This window comes from Scomber japonicus, chromosome 2 (genome assembly GCF_027409825.1).
Source record: "Scomber japonicus isolate fScoJap1 chromosome 2, fScoJap1.pri, whole genome shotgun sequence".
Taxonomy (NCBI): Eukaryota; Metazoa; Chordata; class Actinopteri; order Scombriformes; family Scombridae; genus Scomber; species Scomber japonicus.
The window spans coordinates 21,458,212-21,480,610 of NC_070579.1; the positions used below are offsets into that span (position 1 = coordinate 21,458,212).

The following is a 22,399-nucleotide window of genomic DNA, read 5'->3' on the forward strand; positions in this document are numbered from 1 at the left end:
CTGTTCATCAGGTACCGCAGCAGAGAAACAGCAGAATAAACGTCAGGAACAAAGTAACTGAAGGCCTCACAGTGAATATCAGCTCAAACGAAGAAAAATGTTCATTCATCATTCATCACACATACAATGAGCAAATTTCTCATATTTTGGTTTTTAGCGAAGAAAGATATTTTGAATCACTTCTTCTGCAGTGTTCACTTCCTGTGAGGTCAATCACATTGCAACCCACACTGTGGACGGAGGTGGTATTACATGCTGCCTTCAGGTGCTCCATGTAAAATCGAGGGTTTTTTTTGTATTTTTGACGGTATTGAATATCATACCGTCGACATTTCTATACACCCCGGTATACCGTAATACCGTGATACCGCCCAAGCCTACCACTGGATTAAATACATGTATCATGTATCATCATCCTGTGAATCCTGGTGAGTAGGTGAAATCCAGCATGGAAATGACTGATTCCACCACTCACAATGGAAATAAATAATAGGCTAATATTAATAAATTACAAAAAAGTATTAAAAATAGATTTCATGATAGTCTTAAAGATTATAACTTTAAAACCTGGCCATCCCATTGGCCACCACACGTCAGGTCACTTATGTGTGTTTTTCTTGTGCAGCACAGTAACAAATGCATTCTAGCTCTGCAGCCATCAAGTTGTGCTGGCCCCATCCAATCTCCCTGCCAATTTCATACAACACTCTTGCTCCGCCAGCTTTGCTAATCATTTTTCATAGGGATGTTCTGATTCCTAATGTCATACTAGCAGCAGTCATGCCTGAGAGAGTGACTTAAAGAGCGAGGGAGCTAAAATAGTGAGTATTTGGCCTTCGGCACCATGTCAAGCAGACAAAAGAACTGAGCAAGACATTGATTTCCGTGCCACCTCAAAGTGAATTGAGGTCTCAGTCTGGCTCTCCCACTAGATACAGGAACTGCATACTTATATCAACTGAAAACTAAAATGTAATGTAGAGGCCACTTCTAGTTGAATGAAAGATAATTTTCATATTTTGACATGCACTATAGACATTGATCACACTGAATTAGCTCAGTGACCTAATCATTTGTCAACAGATACACATGCTTGTTGCAGATATAGTGCCTTATGAGATTGTTAGATTCAACGCTTGTCTCTGCTTTTTGCTAAAAGCCTCTCCTGCCTGCTATGCCTTGCCATGCCATGTCAATCTTGTGCTTGAAATTAGTCAGATCACTCAGTGAAACTCCAATTTAGATATCAATTATTATATATTCAAAGCAATACATAAGAACTGAAGTTAAGTTCCGAAGTTCCTAATTGTGTCTTCCCTGTTGGTTCTTCACTGAGTGATCTGAAAATGTCAGTATCTGAGGTGTGTTTTCTTTGTTAGCCTGACAGACCGCTGTGTGTTTCTGTGGTCTGATAGACAATGTGATGTCTGCAACAGAGACCCAGTCAGGCCTGGCCTATTGATGTTCCTATAATCTAGACACACTGCAGGGGTTAATGAGCATATTGACCCAGCTCTCATTATGACCTCACTTCCTGCTGCTTGGGGATGGCAATGGAGCTGTCTGCATGCTGATGCATCTTGGGAATATGCCGCATATGTGAGATGAAGAGCAGAAGAAAGACATTGAGGAAGGGTGTGTCTGTGTCTCTTAATGTTGCATCTAAATTGACCTTGTGCCCTTTCGCAGTAGTGCATTAATGTAAATCCGAGTGAAATAGACAGGTGTAAGTAGTACACTGAATACACAAAACAACAGTCCAGCATTTGTATTCTCTCAGATATCATCTAATCTGCAGCCTTCTAGTAAATATTAAGAAAATACTTTGCCAATGTCTCAAAATGACACACTTGTTTCCACAACCTTTAAAGATATGCCTGATTCAGTTGTTTATTTAGTCAATGTCAAGGGCAAGAGGACAAACACACACACTGGTGGAGTAGCAGTATATGGAACCACAGAAGGGCTATAGCCTTAGACCTAAAGGGCAGAGTTTGGCTTTTTAGCCCATTCACTTCCTCCTGACCGACATGGGGAGTGGAGTGGCACAGGGCGAGAGGTCGACAGGGATTGGCCGTAGTAGCTCTATAGACTACGATTCAAGACTATAATACCCATGATTCATAGGTCAGCGTCCTCTCTGAGCCTGATCAAGCCACTGGGGTCGGGGTCAGGGATGGGGACATTAAACTCCGGGTCACCCTGGGGGCTTTAGGAACTGCATTGTGATTATAAAGAGTTGCAAGAACACACATACACACACACACACACACACACACACACACACACACACACACACACAATTCTACATCAGTATCTGTCTGCATTTCCCAGAGTGGATGATTGACAGTCATACATTTAACACTGACACTAGCTTCCAGCTCAGCCTCTTTGGTATGTGGGCTTTGTCTGTTGTGTGTGGGTGTTTGTGTTAGTGGTGTGTGTGAGTGTGAGTAGGAGTGGGTTAGAGAGAGAGAGAGAGAGAGAGAGAGAGAGACAGTACTGCTGGGGTTACGGTCAAGGAGGGTCACGCTGTGTTGTGATTGACATTGCTAAAAGATGCCTCACAGAATCAGACCTGCTGTTGATGTTGGTGCCTTTGATGGAATGTGCGTCTGTGCATTTGTAAAAGAAAGGTAGCGAGCTCAATCATATAAGTGAGAAACTGAAGAGCAAGTGGCTCAATTTCAGGTGCCAACAGTATATTATAATGGTATACTAATATACTGTAATTTCAGCAGTTTTTTTAAGCTCCTCATTATCTTTTGGCTTTCTTGTACTGAAATATGAGCCTCATTCATTATTTCGTCTTCCTCCATTCCACTCGAAGAGATAAAAAATAAAATTGCTCACGTTCCTCACAAGCAAATCTTATTTTATCTGTCACCAGTAGTTACTCTTCTATCCTGTTTGTCTCAGACCTTTTCATTATCTTTACCCACTAACAAGCCATCCTTTTATCTCATCTCCCTCTCCTGCTCTTGTTCCCCCTCTCCCTGTAGTCTATTAAGCCCCAGTATTAATTTGTGTGTGCGTGCTTGTATGTGTGTCTGCATGTGTGCCTGTCAGAGAGAGTTCATTTGAATTTCCCTTCAATCACTTCCTATTACTCAGGTGATAAATCAGCACGGCTGATGGCGCCCCCACCCATCCATACCGCCCTGGGTCCAAATGCCCATCCCGGCACCAAAGAGCCTGGCTACATAGACATAGAAAGAGAAAGGGAGGGACTGCTATCAATCACCTGCTCTCTCCTTGTCATTTTGTCCAGCTAGAAAGCTTAGCACAGAAGCAGAGGTCAAAGTTGATCTCTTCTGAAAGTTGATCTCCTCTCAAGGATCGACCCATACTTAACTGGGTAAAAATAGGCTGACAGACTCATAATACATACTAGTGTTCCTTATAAACAGATTGTTACACCCTTCACTTCTTAGTGTATCATCAATGTGATGACAGTAAAACAATTCAAGGATAGAGCTGGATTTAGTCTGTTTTCCGTATTGTCAAAAAAATCTAATAAGACTTACAATTTCTTAATATGTATCTCAGCACATTTTGACATTTGACTTTCCTGTCTGTCCGCAACAGTCACCCTGGAGCCTATTTGTTCCCACTGTGTATGTAAAAAATGAGTCACAAATATGGCGGCACGCTCCAGTAGCCTACTGGTTAAGATGCATGCCATGTAACCCAACGTCTGCAGTTCAAATCTGGCTGCAGACCTTTGTTGCATGTCAGCCACTATCTCACTCACCCTTCAACTGTCATCTCCGCCTGTCCCTATAATAAATGCATGACCCCCCCCCCCCCCCACCACCACCACCACCATAAAAAAAACAACAAAAAAACAAAAAAACAGCTGGGCACACCGGTTGATTAATACACATTTGGTGCTCTAGTGAGTGTATGGGTGGTGTATGTGAGATTGACTTTTCAGTGCCCATGTTAATTGTAGTGAAGGATTATGGCTCACTGATGTGTTTTTTTAGGTGTAAGGACAGAGGAATATGAGGCTTTGGTCAGTAGGACCCCCTCTCCCCTCCCCCCAGAGTTGAAGTCTATCAGGCTTGTCTGGAAATGAATATCCTCCCCAATACAGCCATGCTCAGCAGCGCAGATGAATTCCTTCCCCTCAATCCCTGTCTCAGTTTGTGGGCCTCTGAGGGAATTGTATTTGTTTATAGTCAAGCCTTTTTCCATCAGGAATACACAAGACAATGTGGAGAGAGAGGGAGAGAGACAGAAATGGAGAAATCGGGAGCTATTTGGGGAATGGAGAAAACGGGAAATACTATTATGCAAATGGTGCTAGCCAGGCTGCGTGTGTGTGTGTGTGTGTGTGTGTGTATGTGTGTGTGTGTGTGTGTGTGTGTGTCAGAGGGCCGATTAGGGCTCATCTGTTATTGATGTGAGTTTTGGACCAAACCATTACCTTCCCATATCTGAGTCAGTAGACCAACCTGCTGTGTGAAAGTGATGGTGTGAGGTGGGTGAGAGAATGACAACAATAGTTCAACAGCTGAGACAAAATGCCAAATAAGTATGTGTGTAGTTATTTTCCATAATTAACATTTAGTTTAGTTTGTGTACCTTTTTATTGGTATTGTTCATAGAGACTGGAAATGAAAGCAGAATGCAATAAACAATAGGTTATCAATAGGCTTCATGTTTTTGTAATCCTCTAAAAATCATAGCATATGTCGTTTTGGTGCACTTAACACTTGGCTTATTGACATTTAAAAGAAAATCCTGTTCATGTTGCATGCAGATTTCAGACGATAGAGGCAATGATGGAAATGCTTTTGAATACATACAAAATGAGTCAAAACATGCACTCCTGGACTATAGGGAGCTTTACTAATATCCAACAGTTATATCAAATTTAGGTTTTAATTAAGATGTGAAGAAGGGTGGGAATATAATGTTTTGAGTACCAGTGAGATGATGAAACATGATTCAGGAAGTCCAGTTTGAGAAATAGATCCATATGGGAAGGTTTATGAGATGCCAAATCACCACAAAGCAGTTTATAATACTGCTCAGTAATTGCAACATTAATTTTACCACCATTTTGATGATTGCAAGGTAAACAGTAGAAATATGCTGTTTATGTTACAAAGTAATCTACCATGAATGAGCACTTAGAGCTAGTTAATTACATTGCAAATTGTTTCATATTGCAGCAAAAGTGTATCCAAGTTGAACTTTTCTGTTTTTCTTTTCTTTTTTCTTTTTTTAAACCAAATGACCATGTGCTTTCTAGTTGGAACCATCTGAGCTGCAATCAATGAGAGAGTTGTGTTTTTTCATACAATCTTTATGTGGTTCTGAACACAGCCTTATCCTTTCGGTTTCCCAAAACAAGCACTCTCTCGAGGATTCAACAACTATTCATTTATTCAACAACTCCCATCTTTCTTCATGTATTATATTAGTCAGTTCCTTTCAGTCATCTCAATCTCAACTCTCCTCTTGCTTCTTCTCTCTTATTAATGTCAATTATATACCAACATCCTTCTATCCTTCTACCTGACCATGACTTCCTGCCCCAGGTCTGGCTCATCCTGCTACCATTTCTCATAACCCTCCATCCTGCCCCATACAACTCCCCCCATCCACAACCCCCCCCCCCACACACACACACACACAAACTCCAACCCCTCCACGGCCCGGCAGCTGCGTCCCTCCTCCTTGATGAGGGCTGATGGCGCTGTATGAGCGCTGGAATTGACAACATTTACGGGGGCGAATGAGAATGATCCATCTTCCTTAGTGGGCCTGTCACCCCACTGGCCAAACTTCATCATGGCCAATTACCACGGCAGACCCCTTCTTCTCTGCTGCTGTGGCTGCTGCTGCTGCCTGGCCCCCATCTACATGGATACATGGACACATTAGACACCATTATAATAAGACAGAGCAGCCAAGAGAAGGAGGAGGGGCTGCCGGGATAGCATGTAAGATTGGTTGAAAAAAACTACAGGTGTGATGTGTGAGGGGGGAGTGAGGGGGGTGAGACGTTAAGAGAGAAAAAAGGGCTTAAAACTGTGTTTGAAGTCTAAAGAGAAAGATATGTGTGTGTGTGTGTGTATGTGTGTGTGTGTGTGTGTGTGTGTGTGTGTGTGTCTGTGTGTGTGTGTGTGTGTCTGTGTCTGTGTCTGTGTAATGTACAGGGTAAGCTCTTATTTGGCAGGTCACAGTCCAGTGGTTGTGTTGTGTGTTGACGAGCAACAGGGGTGTTTAAGAGGTCAGTGAGCACAAACACACGCCTGCACTTACACACACAGAGATGCAGAGGTATTAAAAGGGTCAGTGCAAAACTCTCACCCCATCACCTCATCAGTCAGCAGTAACATGTGGAACAAAGCAGGGGAGCACATTTAATGAAAAGCGAGAAATTGTATCTCCTCAGTTTGTTCATATATGCAAGTACAATAACATAAATAACATATAAAGAAGACAAATACTGGACTAGCAGCTAATCAATTAGCAACACGTTTTAAATAAGTAAGAGGTGATTACTCATAATTTTTAAAAACTGTAGCCAATATGTAAGTACATTAGATTCATTTGGGAGACATTTTTTTCCCAGAGAGGCTTAACTCACTTTGACATGTGAATAGCAACCAAGCTACAGCCAGATCTGAGTGGTGGCCGGTTTATAAATACTATATATAGTAATAAGTATATTTAGTTGGCTACTTTCAAATGAGTGTCTACTTTTATCAATTCTACCAATTTTTGTTTTGTATTAAACAGCTGCTGAGATAGTTATGATGTTAGTTCCTTCTTTCCCCTTGTTTCTTGAGACAGGTCAGCATAAAACTCTTGATGTCAAACGCTTCACAAGTTCTCCAAATAAACCAAATAGGTTGTTCAACCACGTGCCCTCCAGAGTTGCTCATAGGAGTGTTTTCTACGCTGGTACCCCTGTCAGCAATAATCAGCAGGACAACATCATTTGTGTGTACATGTTTTATCATGTGACAATGATATGGTTATGGCCTGGTTAGGTTTAGGCACAAAAACACATGGTTTGGATCATGGTTTGGATAAAAATGATCACTTTGTTAAGGTTAGATAAACAAGTGGTGGAGGTTAAAGTTACTACATCCTTATAATAAGATGATCTTTGCCATAGACCAAAAATGGCAACAATACTGGCAACAATAATAACCATGGGGTAAAGGTTAGAGGACAATTGTAATTTGTACTTGTACTTTAAAAAAAAATACTGTCACAGTGGGAAATGTGACTCTTGTGTTTAGAAGCAGGAAATGAATAGCAGTCCCCTGTGACAAAGTCCACTGTTGGGGTTTACCATCCATCCACCCGTCCTCCTTTGAATGTGGACAGTTACAGTACATAGACACCAACTGAACTGTGCCACTGCTGTGATGACATCTGTCACTCTAACTTAACTATATTTTGTTTCTGGGCAACTGACATTATAACCTACTGTTTAATTTTTCTTGAGAGGACCGTCGCTTTTTTCTATATGCACAAATATACAGAAAAATGCACAAAGGCGTCCACTGCGTTCGTGCACACACATACACACACACACACACACACACACACACACACACACACACACACACACACACACACACACACACAAAGTCAGCAGACAGACCATTTACCCATCATGACAGCATTGGCCGTGAGAATCTCTTGTGGTATATCTATATCTAGTTGGTCATCAGTGTCAATACCATCACTCTAAATCATTGCACATATTAACACACACACACTCACAGACACACAAAATCACAGATTTGGCAGAGAGATGAGGATAGATGTGTGGTGTGTTGGGGTCAGACACAGGTGAGGGGACCGCTACCATTATCCATCTATCTGTCTGCATTTTGGAGGATTGGATTGAGAGGGAGCTTTATGTCAGGAGAAGCAATTACTTAAATGGGTTATTATGGAGGCCACCTAAAAAATATTTAATTGAACTGCATGATAATGGTAATGTCAAGGTCACTATCTATGTTGGGGATGTTTTATTGTTATATGTTTTATAGTTGATCCAGAGTAATTTATGTCACTGGTAAAATCAGATGCCGTAGTGGGCCATGGAAATAAGCATATGTAGAAGTGCAATCAAGAATCAGTTTTTGTAGAGTCCACCATGGGACTATATAATTTGCACCAAAGTGATTAACGTTTAACTTCTTTTTGCAATATAACTTCAGCATCAAACACTTCTAGTAGTTTTTTTTTAGAAGATTCTCAAAAGTAGCTCAGAGAATAAAGAACTGTAAAACTATACAACAAACAGATATTGCTTTGCTCTGTTCAGTCTCCCCTTCTCTATATGGTTTGTTGTGTGTGTGTGTGTGTGTGTGTGTGTGTGTGTGTGTGTGTGTGTGTGTGTGTGTGTGTGTGTGTGTGTGTGTGTGTGTGTGTGTGTGTTTAGGGCATTGGGAGACTGTGTATGTGTACTGAGATGATCACAGTTCTTATTGTTGTTGGTATCTGGGGAAACAAAAGGCTTTGTGTTAACCATGGTCTATGTGCTGTGTACATGTGTATATAGGTTTGTGTGTGCATGTGTGAAAGAGACAGAGAGAGAGAGAGCGAGAGAGAGTGAGCGAGAAAGTGAGAGAGAGAGAGAGAGTGGGAGAGAGAAGGGAGAGGGGATGAAGAGACAGAGCAAGCTGATCCTGTGGTTATAGACCGTTGGACTTGGTTGTACAGTAAATCCCTGTCTTTGTAAACAGATCAATAAACTCTCTGCTGTAGGTGTGTTTCTGTATATCTGTGTGCCTGTGTGTGTGCGTGCATGCGTGTGCATTCATAGTACTAAAGCTCAGTCTTTGGTCTCTGCTATAAGGAAGCGGTAACTTGCTGGAGTAGCAGGATAAAGTAAACAGACTGATCATAGCTGTAAAGTAACATGCAGCACTAGTGTATGTTCATGTTGTGTCTAACAGATAATGTCATGATTTTATAAAGTTCTTTCTCCACTTCCTGCCTCTGCACAGACGTCAGATTATTCGGCCATGGCCTCGCTAGCTGGTGGACTGGACGAGATGAAGAACAGTTTGGCCAATCCTGGTTCAGGGGCAGAGCTAGGCACCAGTGTTTCCGGTCCACAGTCCTATTCACTAGTTCCAGGTAAGAAAGATATTTATCTAATAACTGCACTGTGTTTGGGTGTACATACACTATTGCATTTAAATATGACTGAACAGCTACAGTGTGCATTTTGAGCTTTTTTTTAACTGTAAGAGTGAGTCAATGACATCAGCTTTAAACCAAGGGCGGTTACATTCAACCTACTCTATAGTACTCAAAAAGTCACAATCCAAAATCAAAGTTTAATCATTTCTGTAATTTCCCATAACATTTCCCAACAAATAATCCAACAAGTTTCATTTTGTGTATTATTATTATGTAAGCATGTGGGCAACCAGTCATGAGGAGCATTTGTTCAATGATTTGTTTGTTTAACAGGGAACATACTGATAAACATTGTTACATAAAACTACATAAAAGCGCAACTAGATTAGATTTTTAAAATTTTGGGTTAAAACATCCAAACAAATAAACAGTCAAAAATAGAAAAGGCAGTGTATGTATATGCACATGTCTATATGTGTATGTATTGTTCATGCCTGGGTACACACTGACATACAAGTGTGATTATGTATAAAGTAGCATAAATGTGTGAAGCTGTAGCCAATCAGAACTATGGGTTAGACAGTTAAATCTCTTATCACTATGAACACAAATAAATAATATACACTACATTTTTACAATCAACTTATAAATCAAGCCCAGTGAATAGGTCTGGCCTTAGTATTAAAAATACTGTAATTCATATTCCACACACAGTAAACTAAATGCCTTGAAAGATCTATTTGAGCTGTGATGAAGGCTATGTGGATCAAAGTGATTTAACCTGTTTAAAGAGCTCAGTGCTTTAGATCTCAGGAGAGGCAGAAAGGCCCAAAGGAAAGGAGGGGAAGAAAGGTAGATGGAGAGGGGAATAGTCTCTTCCTCTGTCTCCATTTAGGGGCGCTGGGAGAGGCTGAGGTTAATTAAGAGTAGACCAGGGAGCACTTGGACAAGGCTTCAGCGTTCCCATCTGTAATGAGGGGAATCATAGAGCTGGGAATTTGGGATATCAGGGAATGGGCTCTTTTTTGCCCTCCAAAACCACAGAGGAATATTACCTGCAGAAGTTGAGAGAGAGACGGGGGGGGGGGGGGGAGAGAGAGAGAGAGAGAAACACAGAGAGAGAGAGATAAAAATTTTCATTTCTGCTTATGCATGCAAACACACACATTCATATTCACACACACACACACACACCTTCTGAATATTATGCATGCATTTCCTTTTGCCTGTCTTTTCTCTCAGAATAGAGCTCCCTCTAGGGGATCAGACATCCGTGTGTTTGACGCAGTGTTATTGCATCCTTGAAGTGTTGATACTCTGGACACATGCTGTACAGCAACATTTACACACTCAATCTTCTTCTCTGAGGCCTTTCTGGATCTGTAGGCTCGGTTCGTTTTCCCCTAAACTTCGCCCATGTCTACTCGATTGCAAACACACACAGGGACATATTGTAAACCTTCTATTCGTTCCAGGCTTGACATGTGTTGCTTTGATGGCTGTTTGATATGAAAGAGTTAGATTGGGAGACAGTAAGATGGAAACAGAGGCAGAGAGTGTGTGTTCATAGCTGCAACTGAGCGTGGAGGAGACTTGTACTTGTTCGTTGACCTCTACGGCAAAGCTGTGGAAATCAGATACATCAACACCACTGGCATATACACAAATACACAGCATGCACAGGCACAGAAACGCAAGCACGCAAACACACACACACACACACACACACACACACACACACACACACACACACACACACACACACACACACGTACACACACAGACACACACCTCAGAGGATCTGGCCCTGTCTGCCCCCTCTAAGTTGGGCTGTAGAGAGTCCATCTCTGCTCTCTTCCACCCTCTCCTCCCACTCCTCCTTGCCCTGTGCACTGACCCTGAGCGGATGAGTAGCCCGTCTGCACTAATGCCTTGCTGTCGCGTCAAACACCGAGAAAAACTTTACTACACCGAGACAGGAGAGAGGAGGCGGAGAGGGACAGAGGAGGCTGTAGTAGAGAGGGGATCTGTGAGAGAAAAACAGAAGTAGGGAGGAGGGAAGCAAATATTAAGTGAAGAGGGCAAAATATGAAAGGATGAGATATCAAAGCCATGGTAGATTTGTAACCACACATGTTGTGTTTTTTTATGGGGAGGTTACTTCCTCCCCTCATGTCCTTCTCTTCTCTATGTTCTTGTTCTCCTTTATTTCATGCTCCTTCTCCAGTATAGCCCAATCAGTAGTAGATTTTCTGAGGCTGAAAATGAAATTTGAGAATTAAAAGAAAAATTGATGACAACATATCGGCTGGAATTCATTTTTTCTACATAAACACAAACATTTTTATAAGGATTTCTAAAACCAGTTTTATTTAACTGCGATAAGGTACTTGCCAGTTTTCTTTGGTGGACAAATTATGTAATGTTCACACTATTTCTAAACTCTTGACTACTTGGCTGTGTGCTGCAAATTCTGGTGTCAGTATCATCTAACATATACACTGATTTAAACATATCTGCAATGAGCAAATATTGGTCGATATGTCAGTCTAGCTCTATTCTCCAGTGGTGGAAAACATCTAAATGCATTTACTCAAGTACTGTCCAAAGGATATTCAGGTTATCCTACACTTTGTCACATTTAGTTACTAGTTTCATTTCAGATGAAGATTTTGCGCACGAAAAAAGATCAGCTAATAAAAAGGGATGCAGTGTCATAGATTCATCTACACAGCAGTTTATAAAGTGGCTAAAATTAGCAATTAGCTCCACCTCCATCAACATTTCTTCCACTACTACTCTATCTCCTTTTCCAGTAACGTCTCCTTTCTTTCTCTCTTTGTCTTTCTTGTTCTCTTCATTTTGTTTCACCCCATTTCTCCTTGTCTTTTATGTTCTCTATTTCACTCTCCTCCTCCTCCTCCTCCTCCTCCCTGTTAGTTAGTGGTGGTTAAGTGGAGGGGAAGTGAATGGGATTGATGGTGTTAGCATCTGAGCTGTTTATGATGATGATAAATGTGTGTGTGCAGGGGGGGGGGGGTGCTGATGCAAGTGTGTGCAGTTGTGTGTGTGTGTGTATATGATGATGATGAATGGAGGGTTCCTCTCCGCACTCTCCCAATGTCTACTGCGTGCAAACATAGAGAAATGATTTGGGCCGACACACTGTCATGTAGTCTAATGCAGTTATATATCCTATCTGCCGAGTGACAGACAGGGGAAAGGGGGGGCGGGTATAACGAGAGGAGGGGGAGATTGTAAATTAATAGATGTCAGCAGATGGAAAACAAGGAGGAAAGAAACAAAAGACAGAGGGATGCCCTGAATATGCTCTGGCATGCATTTTTCAATAAAGACCCTGCATGATACGCAGAAATTAACATGAGGCTATCACATTAATTTCAAGTCATAAGTATAATTTCTTTCAGGGGAGGAAAGTAACTAATATCAGCCTTTTTTTAATAGCATAACATGTATAACTAATAATATGAGCAAAGATGGCAGTCTTTTAAGATGTTAAAGGATAGGTTCATGTTTTAAATCAATAGTCAGATACTCATATGGACACTGTAATCATTCCTCTTGCTAATACTGACCATTAGAATATCCCTCTCCAATTTGGGATCTCCAAAGGGATGGGGGGCAAAATCCACAGTCCTCATTTAAAAACTTTTAAAAGTTTATCTGAAGATAATATGAGGTTTTGAATGTGTGAGTGAGTCAAATAAATTGGATATCTTCCACAGTTAATCTCTAGTTTAAAATTCCTTCTTTTTGTCTCAATGGACAGTGTTTTCCAATTCAGTTGCAGTAGAAGTAGCTATAGTAACAAAAAGAGGGAATTTGGCACAGAAAAACCTTTGTGAAGTCCACTTACGTTGACTAATTTGGGCTGCTGAAGCTTTATATGTCCTTTCGATTAACTTCTAAATACATTTTGCATGGAAGAAGGGCAATGACTTTGTCGCCCATCTCGTAGATTGACATTATGAAAGTTTGTGAACCTTTCCTGGGGATTCTTCAGATAAATTGAGTTAATGATATTGGTTATACCTGTGCATTTCCTGTTATGACATCAGAATGTCTTTTTATTTTCTAAAATCTTCACAATCAAGACGATACTACATTGAAGTTAGTTTTGTCTCTGAGAAAAAATTATATTTAAAAAATTACCATTTTTAGCACATCATTGGACAGTAACTCATTTACGATCTCCATGGTCACTTTTGTATACTAATGTTAAACCCTAACTCCCTACATAGTGTCTTTACTGTCCTTTACAATTCTGTCAAGTACATTTTTAAAAGATTAAGGTTTGTAATAAAGATGGATCTGTTTAGCCTGTTTAGTCAGAATTCAGGCGACAGTTAGAGCAGCAATCTTCATAATCCACAAATTAAAAGCACATTACCAAATATATTTAAAGCAAATATGGGAAAAACTTTCAGGTTTCAGTTCTTTAAATGTGATTTGTCTGGTTTTCTGATGGTGAAGATGTGACAGTTTTGGGCTTATCTGTTAATACTACTGATAGCTATTAGGTATTGATGATAGCATGTACGTGTCTGTGTGTTTGATTACAGGTCGAGACCTAGCCAGCACCACTCTGCCAGGCTACCCTCCCCATGTTCCTCCCACTGGACAGGGCAGCTACTCCACCCCTTCCCTCACTGGCATGGTACCCGGTGAGTGGGCCCACAGACACACACACACACACACACACACACACACACACACACACACATGTGGCACACACTGACTCAAACACTTTCAACTTTCTCTCCTTTGCAGTAATTCATCATCTGTCTCAGCAGATCTGTACATTGTACACACATATCAGTTTTAACTCCCACTGGATGTGTGTGTGTCTTCAGGGGCTGCACTTAGCTTTGCCACTTCCTCTTTCTTGTCTGTCTATGCTACAGCTGACAGTGCTCCCAGGGGGTGAAGTGTGTGCATCTATATGTATGTGTGTGTATGTGTTTGTGTTGTGTGTTTCTGTGTGTGTGTGTGTGTGTGTGTGTGTGTGTGTGTGTGTGTGTGTGCGTGTGTGTGTGTGTGTGTGTGTATCATTAGAAACCAGCCACAGTAGCACAGCTGTCCCTCCTCAACATTAGTAATTTGTTTTTAATGAGAATCACCAGTGACCCACGACTAATTCATTCATTCCCTTCCACTCTGCCTTCGACGCCGCTTTTGTGTTTCAATTCTGGACCGCCATTCTTGTTCTCTCTACTTTCTCTCTCTCTCGCTCACTCGCACACTGGCTCTCTCAGACTTGCAGCGGTGGTCGTGGTCAGTGTGAAGTGTGCTGCAGAGAAATAAAGTGAGAAACACGGGAGCAACGTAGGCATTGAAACAAAGTCAAAACAATGTTGTTTACAAGTTCTCATCTCTGTGTATTCCCAATCATTCAGTCTGTGACACACACACACTCTCAGTGGACATGTAGGAACAGCACGTCTTAAGATGGGTAACCCTATCGCCCTGTCCCCCTGCGCTCACCCCATCCTGTCCTCAGGTTTGACAGCATATTTGTGTGTGTTTGAGTGTGTGTGTGTGTGTGTGTGTGTGTGTGTGTGTGTGTGTGTGTTCCAGTTAGTGTATGTTTATATGTGTGCTGGCATGCGATTGTTTGTGTGTATGTGTGTGTATTTGTTTTTGACAGTGTGTGTGTGTGTGAGTGTGTGTGTGTTTGCGACCTTGACACTGAGCTACACAAGGGAGACCCCTGAACACTCCCCCCCACCCCCCCACTCCCGTCTCCTAAACAACCTGACACGTTGCCGTCACTACGGTGATGACAAGGGGAGGATGTTCGCACCCAGGGATGCCATGGAGACCGCATCCCGACCCCACCTGACAGACGCAGCTAAACATACACACGCGCGCGCGCACACACACACATATATACACACACACTTGCACAATGGGTAATGCAAGAAAGAACAAACATCCAAACAAACACAAACAGCTTCGACATCTAAATTCTTCTCAGTGAATATTCTAAGCTGCCTGAATCCACAAGCCGACTGGAATGAGTGGAGGAGATAATCTCCCAACTTTGCTTCTCCGGCTTCACCATGTTTTATCTCGGTACTTCTCAGGCAAATTATCCTCCTTTTTGTCCGCTCTGTCTAATATCATACCTTCATTAAGCAAGCAACTCTCTTCTGGTGTTCTTCTTCTCTCTCTCTGTCTCTCTCTCTGCAGCAGGGGGGCTGACACTCAGAGGGGGTGTAGGAGAGCAGTGAGGCAGAACCGACAGAACGAGAGGGAGAGAGGAGGAAGGGGGAGTGTGTGTGTGTGGGGGCATCAGGCTCTGTGACTGTCAGCTATGGGAGAGGGATCCCCCGGGAGGAGTGAAGGTTCAGGAGAAAAGAAAGAAAGAGCAAAAGAGTGAAGAAAGAGAGAGCAAGTCAGCAGAGGGATGGGGGAAAAAGAGGAGAAGAAATGGAGAAGAATGTTGTTTTGATGTGAAGGGTGACGGGCGGGCTGTAGTCAGGCAAGCTGGAGGACGAGAGAGAAAAATAAAGAAGAAAGGGGTGAAGGGAGGAGTGGGAGGGGAAGACAAGAGAAAGAGTAGACCCCAGACAGTAAGTAGTAAATGAGGGAGAAAAGCTACACTATCATCCACTGTATGGCAGGACCTCTCTAGTCTCGCTGAGCTCTCCAGTTCAGTCACTCAACTAGTCTGCAAACCGCTCTGTAGGAAAGATAAAGATGGTTACTGTTAGCAAAAGAAATCACATCATGAGCACCAATATATATATATGTGTGTATATATATACATATATATATATAACAAAATATGTTTGTTGTTCCCTTTAAAATCTATCGGCTGATGTGCAGAGATTCCCTCATCTGTATTCCAGTCATGTGTTTGCTCATATAAACACTTTGCTGGTTTCAAAAACCTGAATAAGCCTTTATCCTGGTTTTGAGAAAACTGAATATGCTTGCTAGAGTGTTCCAATATTTCTGATGAATAAAAAAATAAAAACAAAACTGTTGTGATAAGTGATGTAATCAGAGTCATGCTGAAATTAAATTGAAAGTTTGATAACGCAGATGGCAGATTTTACGATTGAGCTCTTCTTCCCACTAATGGTGATCAGGTGGAGGAGCCAAATGTATCAGAGCGGTAAATGCAAAATAGTTCAGGCAACCAGAGACAAAGCAGGGTTTTTCACAACTGCTGACACAACTCAGTTTATACACAAATGACAAAGTGGCTGAAGAGGAATCAGACTGTGACAATACTGGCAAGCAGAAATCTGGATACTGATGGAGTCATGTATACAAGGCTATGAATAACACCTTTTTGTACCATGTAAAAATCACATTTAAACAGAGATACACAGGTTCTTTATTTCCCATAGTGTTGGAACTACTGTAGCCTTCATCTGTACACTGATACAGTGCCTCTCCCTACAGCTTGATTGCTCTGAGTAAATAAATTGAAGATGATAGGGCTCCATTAAGCATTAAGTGGAACAAAATGAACCAAAAAATGTTCAGCATGCGTAACTTCCAAGGAAAAAGGAATTTAAAAAACAAAACCAGCCAGGTCAATCCTCTCTATTCTTTGCTGTTTCTAAATACTATATATATTTCTGTTTTTTCTTTCAGGGGGAGATTTTTCCGGAAGTCCATACTCACACCCTCAGTATTCCACATACAACGAATCGTGGAGATTTCCTAACCCCAGTTTATTAGGTAGGTGAATCCAATACCTTTGCAGTGGATTACCAAACCTGGGTCAATAATTGTATCAACCAATTTCATTTCATACTATCTCACAGTCCAGTTCCTGTCACTCTAATACTCTATTGTAATATGTTATATATTTCATGGTCTTCTGTTCATTTTCCCATTACATCACATTTCAGTCTATATTGTGCAATACAGTACAATATTTCATAGACATACTAATGGTTTTGCGCACTTTTTTTTTTTTTTAAGTAAGACTGGCAATTTGGGGTGTGAATGGATTTGATGAAAACAGACAGAAGAGAGTGAGAGGAAGGAACAGATTAGGAGGCATTTATTTGCATCTCATCAGTGTTACATTTTGGGATTTGTTGGATTTGACTAGTTACTCTTGAGGAAACTGACTCTGACTTTATATTTTTCATTTTTCACGCAACCACCTTCATATTAATCATAATGGCTTGTCTAAATTTCTGTTTCTTTTGTTTGTTTTATCAAGTGGTGGCCTGAGTTACTTATAGGACAGGTGATAGTGATAGGTAGTTTATTATTTATTGTGTATATGGTGTAGTAATGTGTGAATAAGTCATAGTTGTTCATATTCAATGTTTTCCTCAATTATTATGAGTTGACCGTAATGATTGATTACTTCCTTTGTAGCCAAAACTTGATATAGATTATTCCTTTGAGCAATAGACCTCTATCATTGACTGAAAAACTATTAAAAACACATCATTGATCAATGCTGTTGCAGTGGGCGTTCCTTCATAGGGATGAAGTGCTTGAGTGACAAATGAAAATGAAAAACTAGTAACCAGCTGTTTTAGGAAAACATTTAGATCTTTAGTTGGAACAAATGTGGTTGAGGTACTGGCAGTCACTACTACTTTGTGTCCAAACCATCACTTCCGATGAGATATTTTCACATGATTTCAAATGTTTGTTCTGAAAGTTTGGATACACTGTCTTTACACCTTTGCATTAGTGTTTTAATGGGAAAAAATTAACCCTGAGCCAACAGTCAGCGTCAAAGTCATTGTCTAGGGAACCATTTTTGGGGTCACGTTTAAAGGTGAAACGGTCAAGAGGGTGACGGTGTAAAGGTCAATAGGTGAGAGGGGGTCAGGCTGTGCTGACCTGTACTGCGCACCCCCACCCCCCCACAACCCAACCCCACCCTCTCTTTACCTCTCCTCTCCCTCTTTAATTCCCTCCATCCTTCTGTTGTCCCCAGTGTTTCAGCAGGATTATGGGTCTCTCCTGGGGACGGAAATCGGCTGCTCTTCCAGTCTCTTCACCAGCCAGGCAGGACAGATGCAAGGTAGGTGGAGAAAGAGAGAAAGAAAGAAAGCATGTGAAAGAATAGAGACAAGTGAAGAGTGTGTGTGATAATGCAAGTGCATGTACAGAAGGAGGTGAAATCATGAGGAAAGATGGTAGCAGAGAATTGAAAGAAAGGAAAACAAACAAAGAGACTGTAAGGTAGCTTTAATATGATAAGAAGAGGACAGGATGCACATTGGGGCACCTTGAAAGGTTTTAGATTGATGGCAAAAGGAAGGAAGAGGTTATGATGCAGAGGAAAAGAGGGGAAGGATGAAAGTAAAGGTGACGAATGAAAGAAAGTGTTTTGGGGGAAAAAAGAGGCAGAAGGGGAGAGAGGGCGTCTGAAGTCTTGAGTGAGACTAAATAGTTTGTCAGGCCGGCTTAATGCCTCACTTCCCCAAAGAGCCTCCTGAGATTACCTGGACTGTGGACAGACATAACCTGTCAACACATAGCTGGGCTGATTGATGGAAGTGACAGAGACAGGTGCGTGTGTGTGTGTGTGTGTGTGTGTGTGTGTGTGTGTGTGTGTGTGTATGTGCAGGCAGTTTTCTTTACTGTGTGTATTAAAGTGTGTGAGTGTGGGTTTCTGAGTGTCTGTGGGGTTACAGTATTGAATTGACCTCTTCCCTGAGGAGAGAATAGACTCAAGGGATCAGTAGTAGTAGAGCTGTACTCAGTGTGTCAGCTTAGACTGTCACTTAGATGGTGTATAGAGTGTGTGTGTGTGTGTGTGTGTGTGTGTGTGTGTGTGTGTGTGTGTGTGTGTGTGTGTGTGTGTGTGTGTGTAAGTAGACGAAAGAAAAAGGTGTCAAGAAGTAGACAAAGTCCATTTTATTGGTGGTACATGAAAGGGAGACTAATTTTTTCTGTCATTAGCTTCATCAGCTCATGTCATCTCACCCATGCCTTTCACTACTCACATTCAAAGTAAAATATAATCTTAAAAGAAAATTGAAGCTGCTCATTTTACATTTATACTTCATTTCAGTAACCCCAAGTGGTTAAAGGATAATTCGAGATTATTACAATTTATTTTTGTCATTTTTGACCATCATTTCTATCAGTAATAAAACTTGAATTCACCAAGGTAATTGCTGATATCTGTGAATGTGGCTGAAACTAAGTTACCAAGGCTTTCAAATCACTTCTTAAAAACTATTTTTTATCGGTTAGCCTATGAATCATTTTTCTGCATTTTATGCTCGTCATCTTATTATGTTCTCTGCATTTTTTAGATCTATCTTATGTTTATGTAAAGCATCTTCTAACATTGACTTTGAAAAGTCCTACAAATAAACTTCTTTATAATTATTTTCCTGTGCAATGAAGGATTATTATCTTCATTTGCCTTTGTGTTTATTTTTGAACTATAAATAAAATGTTTCACTTTCTCTATATGAACAATGGATCAAATGACTTTGTGCATGAGAAAGTGGTTACTATAGTGCCAAACCCTCCGATAATTATCACCTGACTCCACTTGAGTTCGCCTTAGCTCTGCAGACCAAATTTGCATTTTTTTAGCTCATAATTTGGTTTTCTGCCCTGCAAGACTTACTTTCATCAAGATCAACAAAGTTAGCAACTGAACACAGTGGAACATTTCGCAGCAAAAGAGCCATTTCCCTCAAGTATTGGTGGAGACCAAACAAAGCTAAAAAGAGAGCAAACACTACACATCAATCAATCAATCAATCAATCAATCAATCTCTATTTGTATAGTGCTAAGTGCTAATGTATCTGTAGTAGCAGTATCCTTATCTGCTGGATTTGTAAGAAACTGTCTGCCAACATTTTAATTATCAACTTTTTAAGGTGATACTATGTGGATGTCATGTGTACAGCTTTTTGTAATGTCTCCAAGTGGCCAAAAAGAAAAATGCAGTTTTTAAAAATATGATTAAAGTGTTGGCTTTGTTGTAGCAATGTCAACATGTCCCAACATTTCACATAATAACCAACAGAAATAGAGCCAAAATGAACACAAAAAAATAAAAAAATAATAATAAATCTGTAAACATTTTCATCTCATTTAAAACAATTGAATGTTTTTGTGTTGCATCCCAGGGTCACCGTACTACTACAGTGCGACATCACGGGGGGCGGGCCCTGCTGCCACTGCAACAGCCTCCGCCTACGACCGCCACTGACCCCTCCTACTGAGAGAGGAGGAGGATGCAGAGAGGAAGGCGACGAGGGAGGGAGGGAGGAACGGATAGCACCAGCACTGCTCAGTACAAGCCTGTCTACACATGGACAACAATGAGGAGAACATTTCAAACTTTCTGACGTCAGTGAAGTTTGAATTTTCTTTGATTGACACTTACCCCAATCCACACATGGCTAGCCTGCAACACAGACTTACTGTAGGGGTATTACATTACTGTGTGGACATAAGCGTTGCAGTGTCAATACCTGGAAGATAAAGGATTGATCAGAACATTTCATAAAATTTGAGCACTCTCATACTACATAAAGAAATGGTATCCCTATCTTATTTGAATTTGTTTTCAACCAATCATTTACCGATCTAAGAGGTCAGTGGAAAGTGTCTGCATTGTGATCTGCTAGGTCAATTGTTGTGTTTTAAGGTTTTTGATGAAATTATTTGAGCTGATTAGAGCAAAAATCACTTTTTCAGACAGTCTTTTTATGACCTGACATAAATCAATCAATTTTCTATGCCATGTTACGGTGAAGTAAAGACAATCTAATTTTCATAACATTAAATGACCAAAATTGCTACCATAACTTTGTCACGCTAGACTCTTTGCAGTTGATTCAACCCATTTCTTCGAATGGTTAAAGAATGGGATACCCTGATTTTGAATGGGAGTGTTCAGTTACACAAATTCAAACACATGTTAACAGCCAGATCCCTCTGTGTTTTCAGCACCCCAATGAGAAAAAACTGTAGTTAATGTCCACACTTACATTGGAAGAGGTGTGAACACCACTGACCGACAGGCAGGCAGGCCTTTCAGCAAAGCACAGACCTAAAATCTGAGCCTCTACTGTAAAATGAATAGTGTGAGTTTTCACATCAGACCAAAACCAGGGAGTGTTATTGTACAGGAAGGTGCTATCCTACCTCCCCAGCCAAGATTTAGTCCTGATCAAGAGCTATTTATAAATGGAGGAGACACAGAGTAATATATTAAGAAGCTTTTCTGCGCTGCGCTCCATGATGAGAGTGAATGCCTGTAATGATTTATAATATGTGTCACGCTGTTGTGCTAGAATAGTGATGATGATGATGATGATGATGATGATCATGACGATGCAGTGAAATATGAAATCTTAAAAACTTTCAATATGAAAAGAAGTCTTTGTTTATAAATGTAATCCGACTGCAACTTTCCTGTTTATAGTTTGTTGCCTGGTATCAGTTGACACAGGTGCCATTGAATAAGACGCCATTTTTATCCGCTTCCTGAATATTCAAATGAAGAAGTGGGAAGTGGCGGCACCCTCTCTTTCTCTCTCTCTTGCTCTCTTTCTATTTCTCTCTTTAAACTCCCCAAAGATGGCCCCCCCCAGTGGATCGGCTGACTAACTACAAAAGCACAAAGAGACTCAATCATCATTTAAAGGTGCCATTTTCCTTTTTTTAAAATTTCTTTTCAGAACCATGAAGTACTTCCTCTTCTTCTTCTTCCTCTACCCATTTTTTGAGTGCTTGTCCTTGTGCTGTTTGACATCCTGAAATTGTTTCTATAAAAGCATTGCTTTCGTGAAAAACAAGTGAAACTGTTTTCTGTTTTTGTTCTGCGCTGTGACAATGCATGACACCAGGGTCGAGGCCTTACCCATTCAGAGTAGGACAGATTTGCCCATCAACGCTGATCAAAAATCAGTGTTATCCTACTTAAAAGTTGGAGGGGCCCACTATGTTGATCTGTGTTAATGGGCAGTATCTTCCTACACTTGTACCTATGTAGCTTCCTGTCTCACATCTATCCATACAAAAATTGTACAGTTATCAGTGAAAGAGAAGTCACAATGTCAATAGCAATTTCAATTATTCACATTTGAATTTAGATTTTAGTGATGAAGCTTTCTTTACGATAAAAAGACTAAGAGGTTTGTGGTGTTGTTTTAGCCATCGTCTGCGAGTGTTTACATATCTTTCGTTTATTTGTTTTGGGTATGTGTGGCTGACCGTGGCACTTCTTTGCTACTGTGTAGTTTTAATAGCTATCAGATTAGAGGCACCAAATCTGCA

General features: G+C 40.9%; 1 protein-coding gene across 1 annotated transcript in view; it reads left to right on the forward strand.

The window, feature by feature from the left end:
* pax5 (paired box 5) overlaps nucleotides 1-20,324 on the forward strand; it is a 44,392-nt gene extending 24,068 nt beyond the window's left edge. Inside the window, exons 7-11 of the mRNA XM_053330122.1 lie at nucleotides 8,994-9,126; nucleotides 13,716-13,817; nucleotides 16,765-16,851; nucleotides 18,080-18,166; nucleotides 20,242-20,324. Coding sequence (XP_053186097.1) covers nucleotides 8,994-9,126; nucleotides 13,716-13,817; nucleotides 16,765-16,851; nucleotides 18,080-18,166; nucleotides 20,242-20,324 — 492 coding nt within the window. The remainder of the gene's footprint in view (nucleotides 1-8,993; nucleotides 9,127-13,715; nucleotides 13,818-16,764; nucleotides 16,852-18,079; nucleotides 18,167-20,241) is intronic.
* Nucleotides 20,325-22,399: the final 2,075 nt, after the last annotated feature.